Source organism: Mastigoproctus giganteus, chromosome 6 (genome assembly GCF_048544385.1).
Source record: "Mastigoproctus giganteus isolate SK-2022 chromosome 6, ASM4854438v1, whole genome shotgun sequence".
NCBI classification, from domain to species: Eukaryota; Metazoa; Arthropoda; class Arachnida; order Uropygi; family Thelyphonidae; genus Mastigoproctus; species Mastigoproctus giganteus.
In genome coordinates this window covers 150070664-150098442 of record NC_143580.1, presented here as the reverse complement: position 1 = coordinate 150098442, position 27779 = coordinate 150070664, and the positions used below count along the sequence as shown (strand labels likewise).

Below are 27779 nucleotides of genomic sequence, written 5' to 3'. Positions count from 1 at the left end.
ATTTAGCATCTATCGAAAACCCACAAACACCGGCATGCTTCTACATTATAATAGCTACCACCCGTTCACCTACAAAAGATCGATTATCTTTAATCAATTTCTAAATGCCTATAAATATTCAACGACGGATTCTGCTTTAGACTCAGAAATACAAATATTAACTAGCAGATTCTTGAACAGGGGTTATCCCATTAACACAATAAATCGAATTAGGGTACAAGCTAAGGATAAGATACAAAATACTGCACCAATCAACAATAGTAATATCAAAAAATACTTTATTTCTGTCCCATATGTTGAACAGTGGCACAAACAGCTTAACAGATTCTTTAAAGATACCGAATTTAAAATTATAGCTAGGCCTATACGGAAGTTACACACTTACTGAACAATCGCTCGGTTCTTTCGGCGTTCGCAACACAAATTAATGATCTAGTATACAACATTTCTTGCGGTGATTGCGACTCGTCTTATCAGGGTTCGACGCGGTTTTCTCTTAATATCCGTGTAAATCAACACGAAGCCTCAGTTCGTGCTTCTCGTTCAGCAGCGTCAGAATTAGCCTTTCATGCCATTAACGAAAAACATACTTTTTTATTTAACGAGGCCAAAATACTTAACGTTCAACGTAATTATACGCGACTATTAATTGCAGAAACCGTTGAAATTAAATTACACGAGAATTCTGTTAATGTTCGGCGGCCATATTTGATCTCCGATGCGTGGACCTTTACGCGCATGCGCGAAGACACAATCACTACAGTATTTAAGTTGCAGGTTTAGCCGGATTCGGTAATTTTCATTCCTGTGATCACGACAGTCGGTCGAAAAGCATTGTCAGCTTCAGGAAGGAAAATCGTTTTGAATATTTTCGTTAGATTCTTTTAATTGCGTTAATTTGAATTTTAATTGTTTTGAATTGATTTTGAATTGTGTTAAATTGATTATTTAATTATTTATATTTTACTTTAATGTACCGGTAAGTTGTCGATTTTTTCGTTTTTTCCGTTTTAATTTCTGGAGGGTATCATACGGAAGTGTTCCACGTACTATATTGAGGTAAACTCCTCTTATTAATTTACTTATATTATTATCAACGTAGAACATATTGAGTATTTCAGCTCTGATTCATACTATCTAATTAATTTTCAAACTCTTATTGACGATTTCATTCACTTCCTGTCTCTCCAGTAGTATACAATCGATACACACAATTATGGGAGATTTTTTGAATGGCTTGGTACAAAATTACATTAAATCTACACTAAGGTACTCGGCCCAAAGTTACCATATTTCTTTCCTAAAATATTGCCTTCAAAACAACATCGTTCCGAAATTTGCCAGGGTGAATTTAAATCAAAAAATTTCAGGCATAAAACAACTATCACTGGCGACATCACGTAATATTGTTAAGCTTGCCTTAAAATCTCGATATTCGGATAAACAAAAATACCTTTCCCAGGTTAGGAAGCTTCGCGATAAATTAAAAAATTATCTACATCCGAACGATTGGTCTGTATTGAAGACCTCCATAGATTCGCGACGGGAAGCACAAGCCTCAGAAATAAAAAACAGACACGTTAATAAGTTGCAAACATTATCGAATAGTTCAAGACACGTTCATGCGAATTCTAACACATTGTCGCGAGCTTGCGACCAAGTTCACACGAGTTGGGTGACATCCCCCCCACAGACACATAACGCACTACCACAGAATATGTCGGCTAGTTCACGAACACCCCCTCACCCAGTATCCAACGAACCGACATATCAACAGGTTACAAATCTTTCCTCGCGTACACTATCGCAGGACCAGATTTCACTTTTATCCAAAGGATTAAATTATAATTTACCACCTCGAAAGCTGCCAAAAAAACAATGCGTAATTGATATTGAATTTGGACTTCGTAGTGTTCCACAAAAAGATGTATTTATTCAACAAGTTAACCAAGTAGTGAATAACATAAAAGAAACGCGACTTCCTAAATTGAATACACATGACAGTTCAGCTTTACGGGAACTTCGAGAAAATAAGGACATTATTATACAGAGGGCAGATAAAGGAGATACAGTGGTAATACTAGATAAACATGATTATATTAATAAGTTAGATTCAGTTGTATCTGATACCTCCACTTATTGTGAAGTGGACCCGACTCTGTTTACCAATTTGGTAAATCAATACAATAAAACGTTAACCACATATCGTAAAAACGACTACATTACTATGGTTCAGTTGAAGGAATTGAAGTCCAGAACATACAATATTCCTGCACTTTTTGGTCAGGTAAAATTACACAAGCCTGGATTTCCGATTCGACCTATTGTTTCCTACAGGAACTCGGCATTTTCAGCCTTAGCCACACATGTATATAACATTATAAAACCTTTTAGACAGGTTATACAATTTGGAATTAAGAATTACGACACATTATTTAATAATCTTAAAGACTGTAGACTCGGCGACAATGACAATTTATTCTCATTAGATGTTACCTCATTATATACGAATGTAAACGTTGAATACACATTAGATATTATTTGGGATATGTTAAATAAAAACTCGACACCGATTAATTATACGAAGCTGCCTATAAAGGAGATTTTTCACTTAATTAAACTATTAGTTGAGGCTAACTACATCACCTTTCGAGACAAGGTGTACAAACAAATTTTTGGATTACCAATGGGTTTGAGCCTGAGTGGCTTAATGTCAGAGATCTATCTCTCAACGATTGAGCAGATACATTTGACACCTTTTCGTCCCCGTATCACATACTATGGGAGGTATTTAGACGATGTTCTAGTTATTACCGATAGTAGTACTATCCAAGACATTTTACATTCGTTCAATAATATTCATTCTAGACTCAAATTTACATTGGAAAGGGAAGATACGGATACTAAGTCATTAAACTTTCTAAATTTCACGCTTACCCGGGACTCGAACAAAATACAATTTAGCATCTATCGAAAACCCACAAACACCGGCATGCTTCTACATTATAATAGCTACCACCCGTTCACCTACAAAAGATCGATTATCTTTAATCAATTTCTAAATGCCTATAAATATTCAACGACGGATTCTGCTTTAGACTCAGAAATACAAATATTAACTAGCAGATTCTTGAACAGGGGTTATCCCATTAACACAATAAATCGAATTAGGGTACAAGCTAAGGATAAGATACAAAATACTGCACCAATCAACAATAGTAATATCAAAAAATACTTTATTTCTGTCCCATATGTTGAACAGTGGCACAAACAGCTTAACAGATTCTTTAAAGATACCGAATTTAAAATTATAGCTAGGCCTATACGGAAGTTACACACTTACTGAACAATCGCTCGGTTCTTTCGGCGTTCGCAACACAAATTAATGATCTAGTATACAACATTTCTTGCGGTGATTGCGACTCGTCTTATCAGGGTTCGACGCGGTTTTCTCTTAATATCCGTGTAAATCAACGCGAAGCCTCAGTTCGTGCTTCTCGTTCAGCAGCGTCAGAATTAGCCTTTCATGCCATTAACGAAAAACATACTTTTTTATTTAACGAGGCCAAAATACTTAACGTTCAACGTAATTATACGCGACTATTAATTGCAGAAACCGTTGAAATTAAATTACACGAGAATTCTGTTAATGTTCGGCGGCCATATTTGATCTCCGATGCGTGGACCTTTACGCGCATGCGCGAAGACACAATCACTACAGTATTTAAGTTGCAGGTTTAGCCGGATTCGGTAATTTTCATTCCTGTGATCACGACAGTCGGTCGAAAAGCATTGTCAGCTTCAGGAAGGAAAATCGTTTTGAATATTTTCGTTAGATTCTTTTAATTGCGTTAATTTGAATTTTAATTGTTTTGAATTGATTTTGAATTGTGTTAAATTGATTATTTAATTATTTATATTTTACTTTAATGTACCGGTAAGTTGTCGATTTTTTCGTTTTTTCCGTTTTAATTTCTGGAGGGTATCATACGGAAGTGTTCCACGTACTATATTGAGGTAAACTCCTCTTATTAATTTACTTACATGGTAAGAATATATCCAGATGCTTGACATAACGTGGCCTCGACAATACCCCTGCATACACAACATTCGGACTCCCTCCAGTCACTATCTGGCAGAGTAGAGGTAGAAAGATTATACAATAGTTGATCCAGAAACCTCCTAAAAAGTTACCAATAAGTTCGGTCTGGTGTACTAACTAGCAGCCGGTCTGCAAACACCATTTTAGAGTTGTACCCTTGAAATGTAAGGAAGTTGAGATCTCGCCATGGTGTTCATCATAACCTCAAAAGACATAAATCATACTGAATGATAGAAGAGATGCGGAAGGGTTGATTGGAACTTAGCTCTGGAGGGTAAACATGGGTTCCACCAATTCAAGCCTCCAATAAGCAAAGTTGTCGTATTGCAACAGTTGATGAGTCGTCTACCACGTAGTATTGCCTGGTAACACAGAGGGGTGGCATTCCTCTGTGTGGTGTGGGTGCCACACCTTGATCCCTGCTTACATTGGTTCACACCTTGGTGGTCACCCACAGTGTGCTTGCACATGGGGTTATACCCAGGATTACTAACAGTCCCACCATCATGAAGGTGCAAGCAAAGAATTTGGCTGTCACAGACCATCCAGACTTCATCAAAATTGGTTCCACTTGATTTACACGTCACCCAAATATCAGTTTCATCAGCGTTTTAGAGGCAGCAAGCACAGCTTGTCTGGCATATCTGAAAGGATACCTGCTACAACTTCAAGGACCAATAATGCAAATAATGCATTCAGGACCACAAGTACGTCCTGAATACATTATTCTTGATTTTCACAGTCTCTCTCTCGTCCGGTCATTCCACCATTAGGTTTCTTTCCATCTCCTTCTATTGCTTGTCCTTCTGCAAACCTGCTCTGTCAGTGCTATAGTCTTTGAATGCTTTCCATTCAAATTCCACTCTGTTAATCACTGTTTAGGTATAACCTTCCTGAACTCTTCCACAAACAAAGAAGAGGAAACCTTTTTCCTCTTCTTTCTACTTCCACACTCAGTTTTCTCTCTCTCTTGTTATTTTGATCTTCAATTTAGGAAATCTTAAAATTCCAACAACTAACCTGTGATCAATGACCTTTATGTCCATTAGTCTTCTGTGTCACTCTTCATGCACGAGTATATAGTCAAGGAGGGATTCTTGTTGACCGTCCCAACCATATCTTGTCACTTTGTGACTCTTTCTCTTCTTGAACCAGGTGTTTCCTATGACCAAATTGTTCCATAAACAGAAATCCAATAGCCTGTCACCATCATCATGAATATCATAAGCAATTGATAATCTTATACAGATTTCTGACAAACTGAATAAACACTATGATACTACATTCACATATGAAGTTTTTAGGAAAGGAGACACCAGAAGTATATTTAACTACAACTGAGAGTTAAATGATTGTATGATAAGTAAAACAAAATTGGGGGAAAAAATTGAAGCTAAATGTAAATAAAGCAACTTCAAACTGATGAAATCTATCCAGTTATACTAAAAGAAGCAAGCAAACTGTTAACCAAAATTATAAGAGCATCCTTAGATTTAGGGGATATTTCTACAGAAAGGAGATGTGAAACATCTCTCCATTACAGAAAAGAGGGAGGGGCGAAGTGAAATATTACAGTTCTGTAAGTTCAACATGTGTCAGAGAAAAGTAATGGAATTAAGAGTTAAAAAGCAGTGCAGAGTCATCTTGTAACTAATAGGTAACCTACAGTTTTTTTTGACATAATTCATTTAGCTTTAAGTAAGGTTTTAAAACTGTTCCACACGAATGACTACTGTGCAAGTTGGAACAATGGGTACTTGAGCAAGTTAGTAACATGCATAAGGTCACTGTTCTTATTAGGTTTTAGGGGCATCGCCAATTAAGGCAATAGTGCTCGGTGTATATTGTCTGTAAATTGCATGGGTTCTGAGGTCTATTTTCTGTTTTGCTGGATGAAAAACCATGCTATTCTCGCCTGAGACCAATTAACTCAGCCATGTTGTGGAAAAAGGACCATAAAAATTCTTCCCTTCATCGATGGGACTCGAACTCGGGTCTTTTCGGCCTCGTGTGGGGGAGGACAGCGATCCTACCAACTGTGCTATCTACAGGGGCATGTGGATAAAGGATGAACAGCAGGAGACAAATATTACGTGGGGTACTTCAGGTTTCTGCATTGGGTTCTTTGCTGTTTTTAATATTTATTAATAGTTAAGAAAAGGAGGAATTACCTCTATGATGTAGAACACTTCTATGCTGATACTCTCCGTTGTTGAATCAACTATACAAATAGTTTACATGTATTTCTCACACTTGCAGACAAAATCAATGACTGAATGCACCCTGGAATCGGAGTCCTGCAACCCCAAGCACAATCCCAAAATCCATCAAGTCACCAACCCTAATCTTTGAGTGAAAGACAATAAGTGCATACTTTAAAAACAAATTAAATGCTTTGAAACCAATTTACATAATGAATCCATTCTTTCAACTCTTTTAAAACAAATATTAAAACATAAAGAAACTTTAAGAATCCATTGAGACATTAAGAAACTAAAAAATTTTGTTACTTCCCTGAAAGTGACAAGGCTTTTCAACTAGGGTCATGGTCACAGAAAAGTGAAACTGCAGGTACTGCGAAAGAATTTATAGCATGGAGATTAGTTGCAATCTGAGCGCATGCAACTGAGATGAGGTAGGGGCAATGTATATTGAGTGAATTTTTTGTAATTTAATTTCAAGCGTCTCCACAATTAATAATCTGGTGTAATCAATTATGCTCATAACCTGGGTAAGCCAATTATATCACCTTCCAAGGCAAAGTTTTCAAACAGTTTTACAGCCCACCCATGGGGTTATATTTGAGTGGTTCACTAGTGGAAATATACTTTACCACTATCGAAAGAATACATTTAACCCCCCTTTTTCCATGTGTCACCTACTATAGTAGATATCTCGATGGTATGCTTTTCATCACAGATGTGGGAACCATACAGGACATTTTACAGAAGTTTAATAATATCCGTGCAAGATTAAACTTTACACTAGAAACTGAAAAGACAAACAAAATCGTTAAATTTTTTAAAATTTTGCCCTCACCCAGGTTATGAGCAAAATTCAATTTAGCATATACAGAAAGGCCACCAACATGGGAATGCTTCTTCATTACAATAGCTATCATCCCTTCACCTATAAAAGTTCCATTATCCTATATCAATTTCTCAATGTCTACAAATGCTCAACATCCGAATCAACCCTAAACACAGAAATACAAACATAAAAATGAAGTAAGGTTACAAGCAAAAATTAGATTACATAATACCACACCAGTCATCAATAATACAGTGGAATCTTGTTAATACAAAGTTCAAAGGACCTAAATTTTCACGTTTTGTAATAATGAAGTTTGTAGTAATGAGGTCCCCCAAAAGTGTCAAAATTTAACCTTTTTTTTTTTTTTTTTGGTACATACTGTATATCTAGGAATAATAATAATATCAAAAATAAATTAATAAAATAAAATAATAAAAATAAATTAAAATAAAAACAAGCCTTGTCTAACAATACAGGAATAGGAATTACATATTTTTTAAAGATTTTATTTTATTTGTAAGATAAAACTAAGTGAAAAGCAATATTAACGGAATTGAAAATATTGTACAGTATATATTTTGATATATACAATATTTTAGTATCACAGTAAAAAGAATTACAATCTTAATATAAAAGGAGACATACAAACCATTAACATTTTAATAAATTAATCTAATTTAAAGAAAAAATCCAATGTTGTTTGCACAGTTTTTGTCCTATATGCATTTTTACCTACAGCACAGTCGTTATCAAATGCAATAGTTGTTTCTTTATCAACGTTACTGCAGGTCAACACATTCTCTATTATGTTCAATGAATTTTGGGCATCTTTTTTAGATGGCAGTGCATCCAAGACATTCCAATTTGGCTGCAAATTGTTCTCTCCTATGTTGCGGATCAAGTACCTTATCAGGCAGGCTCTATATGCTCTCGAGGTTATAAATAATGCCTTATTTATAACCTCCAGCAGTTGCATTAAAATGGTGGTATGGGGGGGGGTAAAAACAACAGCCGTATATTTGTCAACTTAAGTGTCTCGGCAGAATGGGCTGTACAACGGTCTAAATTCATCAAAATGTTCCTTTTTTATGAAGCCATTCTTCTGTCCAATTTTGATAACCAAGACTGAAAATTTCTGACCATAAGCCAAGCACTTATATTGGCCTCATAATCACAGGGAAGTTGGTTAACTGCTTTAAAACATCTTGGCTTGGAAAACTTGTAAGTACTTTGAAAACTTGTACAAAATCAGTTTTGTACTGCATCTGAATTGCAGCATAACAGAACAGTGAGTCTTTGTTTACTTAATTTCCACCATGACAAGACTCTCCTGAAACAGCATATGTTTTGTTTGGCAGCAAATTATAAACCTGTCTCATCAAGATTAAAAATACCCTTTGCCTCATATTTTTCAAGAATGGACCATACAGAACACAACCAGCCTATAGCCTTTTCTTTGTAAACTAATCCAGACTCACCACAAACATTTTGTGAAACCAAGTTATTCCTGTCTTTAAATCTTTGGAGCCAGCCACTGCTGCATTTGAAGTCGCTAATCCCATGTTATTGAGCTAGATAATTTGCCTTTTCTTGCAAAATCAGACCTAATATTGGCAAATTAGATGCATGCATTTGTTGGTACCACTCGAAAAGTTTTGTTTCAATCTCCTCGTGTTTTGCACCACGAATTCGTTTCGTGCTTTTCATCGCTGCTCCAGTGTCACACACCAAGTCTTTTTCGGTTTTTCAGTATTGTAGATAAAGTAGGTAAAGGGATGTTGTATTCCTCTGCAATGTCCGTTTTGCTCCATTCCATCCTATCAGCCTCTTGTATAATTTTTAGTTTAATTTCCAGGCTTAATTACGTTTTGTCGCCATAACACTGCTAGATAAAATTTAATATAAACAAATTTTAAATTAATTTAAAGACACAAATTCCAAAAAAGACATCAGCTCAGATAAAATGCCACAAAAATTAGATTGCTGTATACAATAGAAAAAGACTCTTTGAACTGGGGTAACAAATGCAACTGACCTTATTCCAGTGGAGAGCGAGGGAGAACATGTAAACAACTTAGAAAATTTTTTTTTTTTCTTTTGTTAATTTAACAACACACCCTTCAAAAAGATGTTTTTCAGAGTGCCCTTGACATTGTAGCTACCATAAACTGTGTTTACACAAAACTAATTTCTAACAAGTCAGTGCCATCCTTCGGGAAGTGGGGAGCCAGGTGGCCGGGAGCAATAATCAGATTTCTCTGCCAAGATTCGTATTAAACATACAAAATGACAATATTTATTTCTCATGGGGTGAAAAAGAACTTTGTAATAGATATTTAACCGAATTTTGTAATAAACGAATATATTTACATAGAAAAGCCTATCCTTTCGCAGGGGAATGGTATGTGCTTCATATAAACAAGTACTTTGTATAAAACGAGTTTGTATTAATGAGATTTTACTGTAATAACACAAAAATATATTTTATTGCTTTATCATATATTGAACACTGGTTCAAACAATTAAACAGTATTTTCAAAGGCACAATTCAAAGTCATAGCCAGACCCACATTGAAACTACATGCAGCCCTTAATAATAACAAGGTCCAATCTTCTACCACATTCCAATTAAATGATTTACTCTACACTGTATCTTCCAAAGATTGCAACTCTTCATACCAGGGATCTACTCACTATGCACTCAATACTAGAATGAAGCAACATTCAATGTCCGCCCTTTCATCCTGCTCCTCTGCTTTGGGAGCTTGCATTCCATGCAATCAGTGAAGGCCACACCTTTCTATTCAAAGGAGCAAAAATACTTAGCATCCAACATGATTACGCCAGATTATTAATTGCGGAGATGCTTGAAATTAAATTACATCAAAATTCAGTCAATGTACTACCCGATCTCAGATGCATGCACCAAGATGGAAACTAATCTCCATGCTTCATATTCTGTCGCAATATCTGCGGTTTCACTTTCCCGTGATCATGAACCTAGTCAAAAAGCCCTGTCGCTTCAAGGAAGTAACTAAATTTTTTAGTTTCTTAATGTCTCAGTGATTCTTAAAGTTTATGTTTTAATATTTGTTTAAAAGAGTTGTAAGAATGGATTCATTATGTAAATTTGTTTTTAAAGTATGGACTTATTGTCTTTCACTCAAAGATTAGGATTGGTGACAATGTATTTTGGGGTCGGGCTTGGGTGTCCGCAAGCCTCCGATTCAGGGGTGGATTTGGTCATTGATTTTGTCTGCAAGTGTGAGAAATGCATATAAATTATTTGTATAGTTGATTGAACAATGGAGAGTATCAGCACAGAAGCGTTCTACAAGACATCATAGAGGTAATTCCTCCTTTTCTTAACTATTTTATATATAACATAGAACGTATTGAGCCATTGCAGCTCTGACATCTATTAATTAAATATTTATTAATGGAACTGATGTAGACATATCAAGTTAAATGTCTCAAGTTTATGATGATATAAAGATCGGTAAGGTGAAGTTGGTTAATCATAGTGACCAGGGTATGCCTCTCCAGCAACACCTGGATTTTAGATGGATCAGCTGAGGAACAGAACCAAGGTTCAAGTTAGTAGAGAATGAAAAAGACTTTATGGTAGTAGCACTATGGACATGCCGCTGGGACAGTTCATTTGATTTCTGTTGGTAACATACAGGAATTTTGCCAGCAGAAACAAAGAGGTGATTATCCCATTGTATAATGCAATAGGTTGCATATAGGTTCACCCTGGGTACTGCATATAGGTTCAGAAGCCTCATTTTAGGAAGATATATGTCTCTCTGGCTTGGAGCAGGTGCAGAGAAAGGGAAACACTAAAGATACAATTACCAGAAAAAAGACTAATTCTGTAAATTGTAGCCTGAAAGCTCATCATCCGCAAGGTGCATGGATTGAGGTGCTTAAGGTTATGTTGTTAGCTTAAGTAAACAAAATGTTAATAGCATCTTTACTATTTTCTTTTTCTTCTTAGATGGTACAGATCAGGGGGAACATAAATTTTAAGTGAAAAGAAATGGTTGTTGAATGAGGAAATTTGTCTCCAGCAAGAGATTAACTGATTGTTGAAATAAAGTTCTGTTGCAGTGAAGGTGGATAGTTTGAATGAATTTAAAGGCAAACTGGACAAATTACTAGTTGGAATGGGCAAATGAGAAATGGGATTTTTCTTTCTTTTTTTTTTTTTTTTTGTTATTTATTTATTTATTTTTTTTTTACTTTATTTTGACGAGCTGACCTTGTTTCCTTGCATCATTTTGCTAATCCTAAGGTCCAGGCTAATTCCCAACGGAATGACAATACAAAATTCACAGTAAAATATCTTCCAGACAATCACAAAACTATGTCATGGTCTAGAACATATTTTGTGAGAAGTCACTAGAAACCTTGATACATAAAGAACGTTGCAATAATGACTTCGTAGCAACATACATGTTGCTAAAAGACCCAATGCATTATTCAGAGGGTGATCATATTTTAGTAAAAAGTGGGCATGTAACTTAAAAATGGAATAACTCACTTCAAATTTTCTTTCAAAATCCTGAAACTCAAAGAAACGATTCTGAAATCCTTCTGCAAGGGCTCCAGCTGAAAATTAACAATTATTAAAGATCTTTATACTCTCTTCTGTACTAATGCATCTTATGAACTAGATAAAAATAACAGCCTTCTGAACTAGATTAAAGTACATAACATTCAGTCTACAGTGAAAACCTGAATTTAGTATTAGCCGAATATTAATTAATCCATGTCACTCTGCTAGTCTTAGGAAATAAGTGGGATCACATATAAGATTTGTATTCATTGCTTACTTTCTATTTTTTCTTCTCTATCTGAAGACAGTTGTATTTAGTGTTTAATTTGATGACAGAATCCCAAAGTTGGTTCTGAAATGTCATCTAAATAATGGTTTAGTACAAAGGTCCTTCTCACAAATGTTTTGAAGGGAGAGCCACAGGAACAGTCAGAGTAGCAGGCAGGCTGCATCCAAAAATGTTTCACATTTCATGACATATATATTTTATTAAGTCAACTGAACATACGTATATTATATCTAACTGTAAACAACACGAATAAATTTCAATAAACATTTCAACAATAATAACAATTATTATTATTACTACTATTACAATGCAATCATTCAACATTTTCTTAATGGGAGAAAAATAGACACATGAATTATTTACAACTTACAAGTATTAATTACATTAGTTAAATAATCAATTACTTAGTTGGAACAGGTGCAGATAATGCCAACAAGATTGGCAAAGGGAATGAAAGTGTGGTCTTACCAAGAAGTTCTGCAAATTGCAATGTCTTGAGATTAGGCACCTGCAAGGTGATTGAGATTTTTCAGGCTTTTAATGGATTGAGCAAGCTCAATGCTGATGGCAATTCTTCCTCTTGCTCAGACTACACACAGCAGTGTATAAATTCAAACTGAGGAAGGATGGTTGCAGGTTAGAAGTAAGGAAGTTTGCAAATAGGTGGTCCACTGTTGGAGCAAACTTCAATTTATTCATACAAGCAGTTTGAATAAATTCAAGGAAGAATCAGACAAATTATTGGAGTGCATAAGTGATGTGGGAGGTGTTTTTTTTTTTTTTTAGCTAATGCTTTATAGGCTTGCTTCCTTGCACCACATGCCACTAATAATAATAACAACACTAGCCAACACGAATTTTACCTCTAAGAGCTTAAATCCTGTTTTTAACCAATTTTTATTTGTATATTTTGAAAATCATGTTGGTTTCACATCATGTCACAGTTATTAAATATAGATTACAATTTACCAAAATATGCCAATTTTGCATAATCTAGCCAGATGTATGGCATGCTGATTTATTTAAACAGTTATAAGCTAATTCTCTTAATTTTACCATTGATTCTGGCTTGAGTTTTCTTGGGATAAACATAATCTGACTTCTACCTATAGTTCTTAGGTTCACATTCCGATGCAACAATTTACGGTTTGAAGAGAGCACACTTAGCATTTTCAGTGAGGATTTTTGTAGGCTGTGCTAAGGTTTTTCAAGTATTAACTGATCATGGCATGTTCTCAGGTTTGTAAATCTATCTCCAAACAGTATTGGGAAGATAATAGTGATCAAGTTCAAGTTGAGGATTCCCCAGAAGCCTCCACTTAACCAGATGTCAACTATCAACCAGTAAGTTCAGGTATTGAAGTACATTTAATCAAACAAGATGAGGCGAATGTTTTGGTTCGAGACAAACTTGCCAAAAGAACAAGCTGAACTATTAGGTTTTTAAGTTACAGCTGTGGAATATACTCACAGCAGGAACAAAGATTTCAGTGCTTTGAAGAAGACATGAAAAGTTGTTGAAATATTTTGCTATGAAGGACAGTATGTTTTTGAAAAAGACTTTATTGGACTTCTGAGAGAACTAGGTGTTGTGCATAAGTCAGATGAATGCCGTTTATTCACAGATTTCATAAAAATAAGTTTAAAAGCAATTTTGCTTCATAATGGCAACGAATTTCCATCAGTTCCTGTGTTTCGTTCAGATTAGCATTAGTTGAGGCATATGATGCAAGAAAGCAAGCTAATATAGGATCAGCAAAAAAAAGAAAAAAAACCTTTCCATTTCACCCATCAGGTGACTCCAAATGTTTGTCTAGTTCAGCATTAAATTTATGTCACCTAACAACTTCCACAATAGATGGAAATCTGTTCCAGCAATCAACTACCTGCTGGCTAGAGGCAAACTTCTGCACATCTATTCTAAAATTATTTTTCTCAATTTTGAATCTAAGTCCCGTCAGGCGATTAAGGTGGGCAACAGGAAGAATCCCATCAGCAATGAGCTTGCTCAAACCATTCAAGGCCTTATATCTCATTCAGTTCATCTCACAGGCGCCTAGTCTCCAAATGCTGCAACTTGCAGAACTTAATCCTCTCTTGGTAAGAGCACCCCCTTTGTTCTTCTCACAAATCTTGTTGCTGTTCTCTGTACTCATTCTAGCAACTCTACATACTTCCAAAATTGAGCCCTCCAGACCTGTATGCAGTACACAATGTGTGGCCTCACCACACATTGTATATTGCACATCTCCAGTCCATGGGGACCTCCCTTAAATCTAAAGATGTTCTCATAATTATTGATAAGAGTTTGCTAGCTTCACTTGCTGCAGCCTTCAAAACCAGCCTGCACTACTCAGAGAACTGATATCTGACTGCACAATTACCCAAAGGTTTTTTTCATTCTCCACTCCTGAGTATAGTACCACACAGTTGGTACATTTCTCTTGTGGAAATGCTACCCATATGCAGTACTTTGCATTTGTCAATGTTAAACTTCAGTTGCCACTTCTCAGCCCTGTTGCAGTAGTATACTGTCTTTACTGTCATTAACAACCCTGCCAACCTTTGTATCATCTGCAAACTTGGACATTAAGCCTGATATACCTTCATTGATATCAATGATAAAAATACAAAACAACAATGGGCACAGCACTGAACCCTGGGGGACTCCACTAATAATATTAGTCCACGTAGAGCTTTGTTCATTTATTACTACTTTCCGCCATCTTGCACCCAACCATCCCTTTATCCATTGCAGCAACTTGCCCTTAATGTCATGCAGCTCTAATTTGTAAAGCAGTCTTCTATGTGCAACAGTATCAAAAACCTTTCTAAGATCCTAATATATGATACCAAAATAATTTTTTGCATCCAGTTCCTTTGTGACCACATCGTGGTTGTTGTTGTTGTTGCTGTTGGGTTTAACGACACATAGGCTACTTGGACCATATTGTGTCTTTCTAATGGTGAATATGAAATAAATAACTATATTTTATGATATATTCCTATCCGGTTTAGGAAAGAAAATAGTTCTTTTTTATTAGGCTCATCTCCCAGAATCTGCATTAAATTTATTGATCTCTGCATATTAGTAATTGATTTAAAAGTGTCTAAGCGGATGTTTTGAAATCGGGGACAGTCCACTAACAAATGGCGAATGGTCAGTTGTACTTGACATGATGTACATTGGGGAGCGCTGTCATTAGTTAATAAATAGAGGTGAGTGAGATGAGTATGCCCAATCCTGAGCCTTACTAAAATTGTTTCTTCTCGTCTGCTTTTCTGGAAGCTGGAGGGCCACAGCTTTGGTTCTGGTTTTATTTGGTACAATTTATTTCCTGGATGGCCTTTCCAGATTAATGACCAGCTATTATAACATGCTTTACGGATAATATGTTTATAATCAGTATATGGAATTTGAAAAGTTTGAAGAAGAGTATTATCTGGTTGTTTGGCTGCAAGATCTGCTCTTTCATTTCCTGCAATCCCAGAATGACCTGGAATCCAGCAGAAAGTGACAGTTTGGTTTGACTCTTTACACACAAGTAATTTAGAATGGATTTGTTTTATTACAGGGTGAGAGGAGTTGGTATTACTATTTATGGCAGAGACAGCACTGAGCGAGTCAGTGTATATTAAGGCAGACGAAATTAGAAGTTGAGTAATGTGCCCTAGAGCCAAGTTAATAGCATAAAGCTCAGCAGTGAAGATACTGCATCCTACAGGTAATGAGACAGAAGCGGTGAATGATGGAAAGATCGCCGCAGCGCCTACTTGGGTCTCAGTTTTTGATCCGTCTGTATAGATCTTACAGGCCTGTGAATTAGAAGCAGAGTGAGCTTCATGTAACTGTGCGATATTGAAGGGACACAAGGTGTTCTTTCCCCACTGTTGGAAATATTCATCGAAAATTGCAGGGATATTTGTCCACGGTGGATCAGGCGGTGTTATGTCCTGATATATATTGCCGATTTCAATATTCCACGTTTCAGTTAGTTCTTTAAGTCTAAGTGCAGCAGGTCTGTTTTCATTTGGTTTACTGTTGTACAATGAGTCCCATTCGGTATTGTACAGACATCTCCAATTCGGGTGAGAGGGAAGACTGCGGATTTTTGCGGCATACATCAAGAGCAATGTTTTCCTCCGAAGGTGTAAGGGAGGTTCATGGGCTTCAATGTAAAGACTCTGGACTGGGGAGGTTCTGAAAGCCCCTAGAGAAACTCGAAGGGCACTGTGCTGGATGGTATTTAATCGCTCTAAGGTACTCTTCCTTGCAGAGTCATACACTGGAGAACCGTAGTCCAAACGGGACCTGATGAGAGCTCTATAAATATGGATAAGAGTATGCCGATCAGCGCCCCATGACATGGATGACACACACCGAAGGATATTCAATTTCTTCAAGCAGATGGTTCGAAGATATGCCACATGTGCTTGAAAGTTCAGTTTTCTATCTAGAACCAGGCCAAGAAAGCGGACAGTGTTAACCAGAGGAACCGACACATTTTTTATCTTTAACTCAGGATCAGGATGAAATGACCGGAGTTTGCAGAAATGAGTGGTAGTGGATTTCTGTTCAGCAAGATGGTATCCATTGCTTAAAGTCCACGATTCTATTCTGTTTAGAGTAATCTGTAACTGCCTTTCGATGGCATTCATATTTTGTGATTGGCACGATATGGTGAGGTCATCTGCATACATATATACATCAATAGTTTTTGGAAGATCTTCCAATATATTGTTGACCCTAACTGCAAATAGCGTTGGACTCAGTATTGAACCCTGTGGGACACCCTCTTCTTGAATATGAGATATTGATAGGAAGTTTTGATATCTGACTTGAAAGGTACGTAACTTTAAAAAATTCTGAATAATTTGAGGTAGATAGCCTCTCAACCCTAACTGATGCATATCTTTGATAATACCATAACGCCATGTGGTGTCGAATGCTTTCTGAATATCTAGGTTGACCATAACTAAATGTTGTCTCCTGATGAAGGCGTTACGTATGTTGGATTCAATTTTGACAAGTAAATCTAGGGTGGACCTGTTTTTGCGGAAGCCATATTGGTGATCAGAAAGCAGATTTTGGGAGTCTAGAATCCAGGTGAGTCTCTTATGCACCATCCTTTCGAAGATCTTGCCCAAACAGCTGGTCAATGATATTGGTCTGTAATTTTGAACTTGAGAGGTATCTTTTCCTGGTTTTGGTATTGCACAAATATAGGAATGACGCCATGAGAGAGGATATGTGTTTTCTGAGAAGATCCTGTTATAAAATAGCAATAGTGTGTACAGATCAGCTTCACACAAATGTTTAAGCATTCTGTAGTGAATGCCGTCTGGTCCTGGTGCACTATTTGGAGATTTACTCAAGGATTCTTTGAGTTCAGCTATGATAAAGGGCTGGTTATATGGAAGTGGGAGATTAGTGGAAAAGTTCAACTTTTTACGTTCTTCATTAGTTTTAATTCTCTGAAAAGCAGTCGCATAAGTGGTAGAGGCGGAAATATTATAGAAAGATTCTGCTAAAGCATTTGCGATGTCAGTAGGAGAAGATAGGTCTTGCCCGTTCCACTGTATTATTGGAGAATGTAACGGTAGAAATTTTCCATTCAGAGCTTGTATTTTTTTCCAGATAATTCCAGTGTCAGTATTTTTGTTAATAGTTGAGGCGAATTTAATCCAGGAGTCACGTTTTGCTTTATTCCTAATTTGTCTTGCTTTGGCTCTCAGTTTTTTGTAAACTATAAGGTTGGCGGTAGTGGGGAATTTGCGAAATTGGTTCCAAGCACGGTTTTTTTCTACTTTCGCTATGGTACAGTCTTGATTCCACCAATGGTTTTGGTGTACTCGCTTGCTCTGTTTGGATCTTGGAATCGAAATTTCGGCTGCTGATAATATATGGCTGGTAATGTGTTCGGTTACGTCATCAATACGTTGTTGCTGTACATACTGTTTATTTAGTAGGACACAAGTAGAGTAGTTTTTCCAGTCTGCTTTGTGGAAATTCCAAAATAAACGGGCTTTCGGGCATGATACGACCTGAGTTTGAATTGAGCTGATGATGGGAAAATGGTCACTGTTGAATGGATCATTCAACACCAACCATTCCATACTTGGAAAAAGAGATGCTGAACAGATAGATAAATCTATGGCAGAGGTTGTACCTGTAGGTAATTGAACATGAGTTGGAGAGCCAGTGTTTAATACAGTCAGATTATGGTTATCTAGGAATGTTTCAATTAATTGGCCTCTCTTATCCATAGTGGAGGATCCCCACAATGGATGGTGACCGTTGAAATCACCGAGTAAACAGACAGGAGGTGGCAGTTGTGTTAAAAGGTTGTCAAGTTCAGCCTGGGAACAAGGGTAATTAGGTGGTATATAAATAGATGCAAGAGTTAATGTTATTCCCATTGCTATCCGAACCGCTACAACTTCTAGGGAGGTTACTAGTTGGAGATGTCTTGATGGTATGGTAGTTTTGACAAGAATACCTACCCCTCCACGAGAAGAAGTGTCAGAATCCCTGTCTCGCCTAAACATAGTATAGTTTTTGAAATTGAGTGAAACTTTTGGTGATAAAAATGTTTCCTGTAAGCATACTCCTAATGCGTTAGTTTGTATGAGTAAATCATTCAGGTCATCTATATTACTACGTAATCCTCTGCAGTTCCATTGTAGGAATTTGTTCATTGCTTGGGTTTATTTGACGAAGATTGATCTGACTGTTTTTTCTGAGGTTTCTGCCTGCTTAGTTTTGATTTTTCATTTTTGGGAAAGGTTGGGCGTCCTGTATCCATGGTGTCATTGGCATGTAATTCTAGGACTGTGTCTTCGTCCTCTGACTGAACTTCCATTTGAATGTTGCTATAGCATGGTTTCATTGTCTTTTGATTTTCAACGCTAACAGATTTTGTTCTTTCGGGCAAGGTTGAGATGGTATCAGTTGGGATACTGATTGGAGTGTTGCTGGTTTCATTAACTGTAGATTTTTTATTGCACGTTAGCATAGTTTTGGCCCAGGTGGCAAATGAAATGTTTGGTTCTATGGAGACATCTGTTTGAGTTGAAATTGACCGGCTGTTTTTAGAGACCGATGCGTATGATCGGCTAGGCATCGTTAACAGTATTTGCTTCCTTGCTTCAGGGTATGTGACTTTATGTTCCACCTTATATTTCTGGATTTGTTTGCCTGTTTTCCAAAGGTCACATGCTTTAGAAAATGCAGGATGGCTTCCTTTACAGTTAGGGCAACTAGGAGTGGCAGCTGTACAGTCTCCTTGGGAATGCTCCTTAGAGCCACAAATAGGACACACAGCATCGCCTCGGCATGCTGTCTGAGAATGGCCATACTTCTGGCACTTAAAGCAGCGAATGGGATTTGGGATGTATGGCCGAATCTTGCAGTTTAAATAACCTGCTTTAACAGAAGATGGAAGAGTCGGAGTACTAAATGTCAAAATGACGGACCTGGTTGGTAGTAGGTTCCCATCTTTTTTGGTCATTATTCTCCGTGCATGAGTCACTTTTTGTTCCCTGAGTTCTTGTATTATCTCTTCTTCTGATACTGATAGTAAGTCCCATTCGCTGATAACGCCTCTAGAGGTGTTAAGAGTGTTATGGGGCGTAACTGAAACTGGAATACTGTTAAATGATGTTAATTTTAACAGCTTCTCTGAGTGAGTTGTCTTAGAAGTTTCAATTAGAAGGTCTCCAGATTGGAGACGCTTAACCATTTTAGGAGATCCACAAACCGATTCTAAACATTTCTGTATTAGAAAAGGCGATAGTTTGCCAACGGGTTGCGTGGATAATGAGTGCATTATAAGAAATGCTGGCACGTCATTATTCTGATTTTCCGTCCTTAGTCGCTTCGGACGATTGGAGTCCCGGTCGTTGTCAGGAATTTCTGATCTCGAACCCGAGGGCTCTAATGGTGGATAGTCACTTATATCCATATCGGCTCCTTTTGGCCCTGGGGGTTTGTCTTTACCACCCAGGTTACCGGCCCCGCCACGGGGAGGCAGGAGCAGTGCCACGAGGTGACCAAGCGGCTATTAGTTGTATTAGTAATAAAGAAAACGAAACAGAAAGGTTTCTTTCCTTTCTGGGCCTTTGCCTACTACTTGTAGAACGAAAGAGCTACTTAAATATAAAATGAGAAAAACGGTATTCGGAAATAAACAGAATATATATAATGGCAAAACCTCTTTAGATAGCTCGCTTTTTGAAACGCACTGAGATCGCTTGGCCACGGAACGCTTGGCACCCGGGGCCAACACATCGTGGTAGCCAATCAAATTGGTCAGACAAGCTCCTTAACAAACCCATGCTGTGACTGAACTATTACAGCAGTCTTGTCTAGGTGATCCTGCATCACTTCTTTAACCAGTGACCCAATTCTTTTCCCCAGAACAGAAGTTAAACTAACAGGTCTATAATTATTTGTGTCACCCTTTGAACTCCTTTTTGAATTGGGGATAAATTTGCACATCTCCAGTCATGGGAACCTCCCTTAAATATAAGGATGTTCTCATAATTATTGATAAGAGTTTGCTAACTTCACTCGCTGCCGCCTTCAATATAACTGGATAGATTCCATCCACTCCAAGTTGCCTTTTTTAAGTTTAACTTCAACAATTTCTCGTCCACTTTGCTCTCCATTATTAAAAAATCATTTAGCTCTCTGTTCGAGTTTAGTAAACTTCTGTCCTTCTCTTCCTTATGTGTTTTCCTCATTATGAGAATTCCTCCCGTGTGAATGTAGATGCAAAATACTCATTCATTTTGTCAGCTATATCTGAGCAGGATCATCAACAGTTGAACCACCAAGTCAAGTGGACCAATCTGATTCATCCCCTTCCTTCTAGAGTTTACATAAATAAAGAAGTCTTTGTTGTTTTTCATTGCATCCTTTGCCAAGGATTTCTCATAATCAGCCTTTGCTTGCCTAACCTCTTTTGTGACTTGATAACAGACTAGCTTATATATGTCATAGGATTCAGTTTCACCTGATAATTTATATGCATCCCATACATTGTTCTTCTCTGCCACGAGCCTCATCATCCATTTTGACCTAAATGGATGTCATCTGACATCCATTTAGGTCTAAATCTTGAACAGTATTTTCCATTTTGAATTCACTGTTTTAAACATTATCAGTATTAAATTCAGTGTATACAATTTAAAAACTGTCTGAGACCACTGTAGTCACCTTTATGAAAAAAAAAAAAAACCCTTCCCTTTACCCTTGATCGTAGATACATCTTTAAGTAAATCTCACATCAGTACGCTGTGATCACTGTCATCTAATAGTTCCTTTATCTGCAAATTCTTAATGCATGAATAATCACTGCTGATAAATCAGATCAAGAGTATTACTCCCTCAAATATGTTGCAATAAATCCTCCAATAAATCCACAAAAGTCTTGCTAGCATGTGACTGATCAACCCACAAGTTCAAGTCAATATCTGAAAAATTAAAATCTCCCATTACAAGACATTTTGATTTACTGGCTCACTCTAAATATTTCTCTGCACAATTGATCGTTATACTCATCAGAGTCATTAGGCCTATAACACACTCCTACTCTCATTTTCCCTTTCCCAGTGCTTATGTCACTCCAAACTGACTCAACATTGCACTGTCCACCCATATCAACTGGATGCACTTCCTTAGATTTTGTGTGTTTCTTAGATCTTATGCGTTTCTTAAATAACAGCATAACCCTCCTCCATTCCTACCCTGTCTATCTTTCTGTACACATTTTACTCCCCAAATTCCAATTCTGCACTACTTATATCTGTCTCTGATATTCCAACAATATCTGCCTTTAATATCTTGATCAGCACTTCAAATTCATCAAATTTATTTACCATACTTCTAGCATTGGTGTACATGCACCTGTTCTTACCCTTAGTTACCCTAACACATCCCATGTATTTACTTGTTCCACAATGACTCCCAGCAGCTCTTGAAATCCCCAGCAACCAGCTCTGTATGCTGCCGCTTATTACAATAGAAGCAGTGCAAGAATCAATTTGCCTCTGCCTGTGACTACTGTTATTCTTTTAGTCTGTAAATCCCACCAAGCTAGCAGTTTTCTGACCCACCTAACACTGCCTCTATAGCATCAGCAAATATTCTTAAAACCTGTCTGTTTAAGTGTATCCCATCCCTGTAGAAGCAGTCTCTCCTGTTAGCAAGCACAGACCACAGTAAAAAAAATTCTACTCCATGAGCATTGCACAATCTCTCCAGGAAAGCATGTCTAAGGTTCTACATGCTATAAAATATCAGGATTATTGTTGGAACATATGTTGTGATCTTAAGGTCTGCAGGGGGAGATTCAGAAAATATTGTTGCTTTTTGTGTTTGTGGGATAGCCGTGTGACAGAAGAACATTATGTTGTGCAACATTGGGACTTCATACCACGACAATGTAATGTAAAATATATTGCTTTAGTGCAATCAAACAAGGGTCTTCTTCCATCCCTGCACATCAAACTTGGACTGATCAAAAATTTCATGAATGGACTAGATAAAGACGGTAACGGATTTGCATACTTGAGAAATGTGTATTTCCTAATTTAACATATGCCATACTTAAAGAAGGAATTTTCATGGCACCCCAAATTAGGAAACTCCTGAAAGACAATGTGCTTGAAAACCAGTTAAAGGAGGTTGAATTGGCAGCTTGGTGATCATTTAAGGTGGTAGTGGTCGAAAAACATGGGCGGTCGAATGTCGTTGAAAATTCATTTTCTCTATTCCCATCTCAAATTTTTCCCTGAAAATTATGTGAGTGAGTGATGAATAAGGGGAGTGGTTTCATCAAGACATTTCTACGATGGAAAAGTGGTACCAAGGTCGTTGGGATCCTGTAATGATGGGGGGGATTACTTCTGGTTCCTTTTGAAGGAGAGTAAGCAGGAATACAAGACAAAATCCCTTAGTAGTAAACATCTTTAAGGACAATTACAGGTATGCTGATTATATAATACTGAAATATAACTATTTCACTATGATTTATGAGAATTTTTACGAAGTGAAATGAGTTATTGAGAACGTATAATTTTTTTTACACTTCAATTATATGTATATATCCCTTTATTTTAATAAGCTTTTGCAATGGTAAGCTTTTGATGTAGACATGATAGAGACTTTTTATGGTGATTTTTTGGAATCGGCGTGTTTATTTCCTACAAATCACATATTTTCATTGTGGAGGTAAGACAAAAAATATTTTCTTTGATTTACTATCAAAGCTAAGGTTGGAAAAAGACAGAACAGTGCAGAAAGGGGAACTATAGGAAATTTTGGAATTGGTGAAAGAAATGAAAGAGGTGAAAGACTTGTGGAATTTGCAGAATCTCAAGGATTGTCATTAATGAACACTTTTTTCAAGAAAAGGGTGAACAGAAAGTGGACATGGAAGAGTCCAAATGGATTAACAACTAATGAAATCGACTTCATCCTCACTAACAGAAGATATATCATGAATGATGTTACCATCCTGAATAAGGTAAATGTTGGAAGTGATCACAGAATGGTAAGATGCACACTTGATATAGATGTAGGAAAGGAAAGGAAAAAACTGAAGTAAATAATACGAAGGTCTTTGAGATAACAGAAGAGGAGAAAGAGCAGTATATACTGGAACTTAAGAACAAGTTTGAGCTTTTACAGACTGCCAAGGACCAAGTTATTGAGGAGGAATATTACAACTTTATGAAAGTGATAAAGCCCAAGAAACCTATAGGGAAAAAGAAATCCAAAGAAGAAAAAATTTGTCAAGAAACACTTGTTATGATGAACCGAAGGCGACAAATGAAGAGCAAGATAAACACTGACAAGGAGAAAATTGAGTATACTGAGTTATGCAAAGCCTAACTCAGTATAGAGGCTCAGAGAGGACATAAGATTTAACACAAGAAAAGTAGAACAAGCATTAAGGGAAAACAAATGACTTAAATCAGCAGCCATGAGGAGTAATACAGAAAAACAAATGATACTGAAACTGAAGAATAGCGATGATGTACTTTCCGTAGCCAAGTGGGCAGGAGCAGGAGTGTAGTAGCAGACGCTCTTTGAGTAGACCGGGGTTCAAGCCCCTGACTGCTGAATACGGTCGATCTGCCAACCCGCACTGGACCAGCGTGGCAGATTATGGTCCATTTCCCTCAGCATGAATTGTTGAGGAGGCTTCCATCCTGCAGTGGGTTGATAAGGGCTGCACTTTACTTTTTTACTTATAAATAGCAGAAAAGGCATAATTCAAATAGGCAGAAGACTACTATAGAGAATTATACAAGGAGCGAGGGAATGATGCCAGCAGTGGGGAAGATGGATCGCAAATTAGCAACAAATACAACATACCCGATATTCTTCCTGATGAGACAGAACAGGCGTGGAAGAAAATGAAGAATCAAAAACCCCCTGGGGGAAGATGAAGTTACTGTAGAGTTGTTAAAATTAGGAAGAAGAGACATAACACAAAAACTAGCAAGGCTCTTCACAAAATGCATTCGAAAACGTGTGATCCTTAACCAGTGGAATAATGCAATCATAGTGCTGCCATAAAAAGGAGATAAATCAGAAATTGGAAATTAAAGACCAATTAGCTTGTTATCCCACATCTACAAGTTGTTCACAAGGGTCATTACTAACAGATTAGAAAGAATACTTGATGAGAATCAATCGAAAGAGCAAGCTGGCTTTAGCACTGGATTCTCAACTATGGATCACCTTCACATAATGTCACAGCTAATGGAGAAGGCAAATGAATAAAAAACACCATTTGACTCCATATAGCATAAGGCAATGTTTTGGGCACTGGAAAGACAAGGCATAGATACCCCATATATTATGATTTTGAAGAAAATATATGAGAATGCTACCTCCTTTATTAGACTAGACAAAGACAGTAGAAATTTAAAATCGAGAAAGGAGTTCGACAAGGAGACACAATATCTCCGAAGCTGTTTACTGTTGCCCTTGAAAAAGCTTTCAGAAGATTGGACTGGTCATAGAAAGGAATCAATGTGAATGGAGAGTACCTAAACCATTTACGATTTGCAGATGACATTGTGGTCATAAGCCACGATCACAAAGAATTAGAGGCAAATCTTAATCAGTTATGCACAGTTAGTAAGGGGCTTAGAGGGGGAACAGGTATCCTGTGTGTTTTCAGAATGCCTAAAACACTGATGGATCCAATATCTCGGATTCAAAATTTAAAATTTTTATTCATCCGTCGATAGTGCTTTCTTTTTTCACTCTTCAGGTGTCCAATGTTGGTGGAGCTTAGCCCAAACGAACTGTTTCTTTCAATTTTTCTGGTTTTAATAAGGGTTTTCGGACCGCACGACTATGAAATCCTGCTTGTTTAAGACAAAGTTTTACAGTGGATATAGACATTGGAGTTTCTGTGTTCCTATTGAACTCAGCTCACATTTCAGGTGTAGTAAGCTGTCGATTGTGTTTAGAAATCAATGTTATGGTCTTATCATGTGTCACGCGGTCGTCCTGATCGTGATTTGTCCTTTAAACTGCCAGTTTCCTTGAATTGTCGAATAGCAGTTTACTCCTTTAGAAGAAACACCTAGTTTATTTCCAATACTTCTCATGGAATAACTTTTTGTATACAGAGTTATATCAGCATTTATTTTTTCAACGCTCAGTTCCTTATTATTTTTTGGAGGGGGGGGGGCAGATTGATAGAGGCAGTAGTTAAGTTTGACAGAATGGGGTAGAATTTTAAGCCAGAGAAGATTCGAAATTACTAATCTCTAAACAGGGAAAATCAGAGTGGACATATGTTCAAGTACCACCTTTGGAGCAAATGGAATCGTACAGCGAATTATTAGGACAGCTGAGGTGAGCAGCGGTTGAATCAACCGATAATTGGGATTCCTTGAGAAAAAGTATGTGGCATTGCCAGACTGTAAAAGAAAATAGACGTCATTGAGATTGGAAATTCTTGTAGAGCTTTTAGGCTCATCAACAACTTAGGCCATATTTCGCCGTATATAATATGCTTGTAAATTGCGTATGTTCTGCGGTTGATGTACTCGACGAAAAACCCGAGCTTTTGGTAAAAAAAAAACGACACTATCCTTTCCTGAGATCGACTTACTCAGCTACATTGTTGTTAAAAAAGCCCATAAAACTTCCTCCCGTTATTGACTGAATTCGAACTCAGGTCTTTTCCACCCGGTGTGAGGAGGAAGATGCTTATATATCAAAAGTGCTATACACACACAAGGGAGATTGGAACTGAGACCACGTATATTTGTGAAATGAATGAGGAAGTGTTTAGGTTATTTAGATCTTTTCGCAGATAAATTTGTTCTATCAGTTTGACTATTCATGATATATTCAGTACTAAAGAAAATGTGGGATGAAGAGGCATTCTCTATGACGTAATGACATTTTTGTATATGGTGCACACACAAAGCAAGAATATACTCAGCTCCTTGACATAACATGGCCTCCACAATGACCCCTCATACACATTACTCGGATTTCCTCAAGTCATTATCTGGCAGAGTAAAGGCAGCAAGATTATACACTAACTGATCGGATTTTATTTTAGGAGTGCATGTTTCATTAGAACGATCCTGACCTTTTGGACAAAGGACCTTTGGTTAGTTTAATATACACTGAGTGATCACTGAATTATGACCACCCTATGAAAACTGAATGCGACCCATTGACCACGTGAGGTACGAGAGTGCGGAGTTAATCGACCTATGTCAGTGGTTCAGTAAGTAGTAAAATTCCGAGCGTGACGAGTTAAAGGAAAGATTTATCGGACTTTGATAAAGGACAGATTGTGGGTGCTCGAAGAGCTGATGCCTCAATTTCCCAAACGGCTGAACTGGTGGGGTGTTCGAGAGCCACCTTAGTTTAAGTGTACCGGACTGGCGTCAAAATGGCAAAACTGCAAAGGTTGATGTTAGAGGTGAGTGCCGGGTCCGACGATTCATACAGTCGCAGCATTGTTCAAGAGTTGACTACACAATACAACATGGGCCAACCCGGAACAATATCTGGCATGACCGTGCGTCGCATGCATGAGCTATACCAGCAGACGACCCCTACGGCATTCTCTCCTAACCAAGGTTCATCGGCTTAAGACTCGCCTGGTGCAAAGAGCATGCCAGTTGGACATTAGAAGACTGGAAGAAGGTGTGCTGGTCAGATGAGTCACGTTATTTACTCCACACACCGTGGATGGTCGTGTACGGATTTGGCGTCATCAACATGAGGACGCCGAGCCATCGGGCACTTGATGTGCAGGAATGGTTTGAGGAACACAGTTCTGAATTCCAGCATATCGATTGACCTCCGAACTCCCCCGATATCAATCCTATAGAGCGCTTGTGGAACACTATGGAAAGGCGTATCAGGAGTCTGGATACACCAATCACCTCCATTGCTGATTGCATTACATACAGCTTGGTTGGCCATACCTCCCGAACGCTTCCGACATCTTGTTGAATCAAATACCACGTCAGATAGCTGGTGTACTGAGGGCAAAAGGAGGACCTACGAAATATTAGGTAGGTGGTCATAATTTAGTGATCACTCAGTGTATTTCATAAACTCTTTTTGCATTAATAATATGGAAGCATTCAGGAATGATTTCTTGGGTATTGCAGCTTAACTATTATGTTAGTTCACAAAAATTATTAATTTTTGCTGTAAATAGATAGCAAGATTTATTTATTTTTATTTATAAATAAATGAAAACCTGTGTTTATTAGATTTGTAACCTATGCAA

The 27779-nt window shown here is 37.4% G+C and overlaps 1 protein-coding gene across 2 annotated transcripts in view; it reads right to left on the bottom strand.

Moving 5' to 3' along the window:
• Nucleotides 1-27779, bottom strand: part of Marf (Mitochondrial assembly regulatory factor) — a 495171-nt gene that overhangs the window by 262660 nt on the left and 204732 nt on the right. For both annotated transcript variants that reach the window (XM_090376530.1, XM_090376532.1), the window contains exon 9: nt 11682-11749. In XM_090376530.1, coding sequence (XP_090232656.1) covers nt 11682-11749 — 68 coding nt within the window. The remainder of the gene's footprint in view (nt 1-11681; nt 11750-27779) is intronic.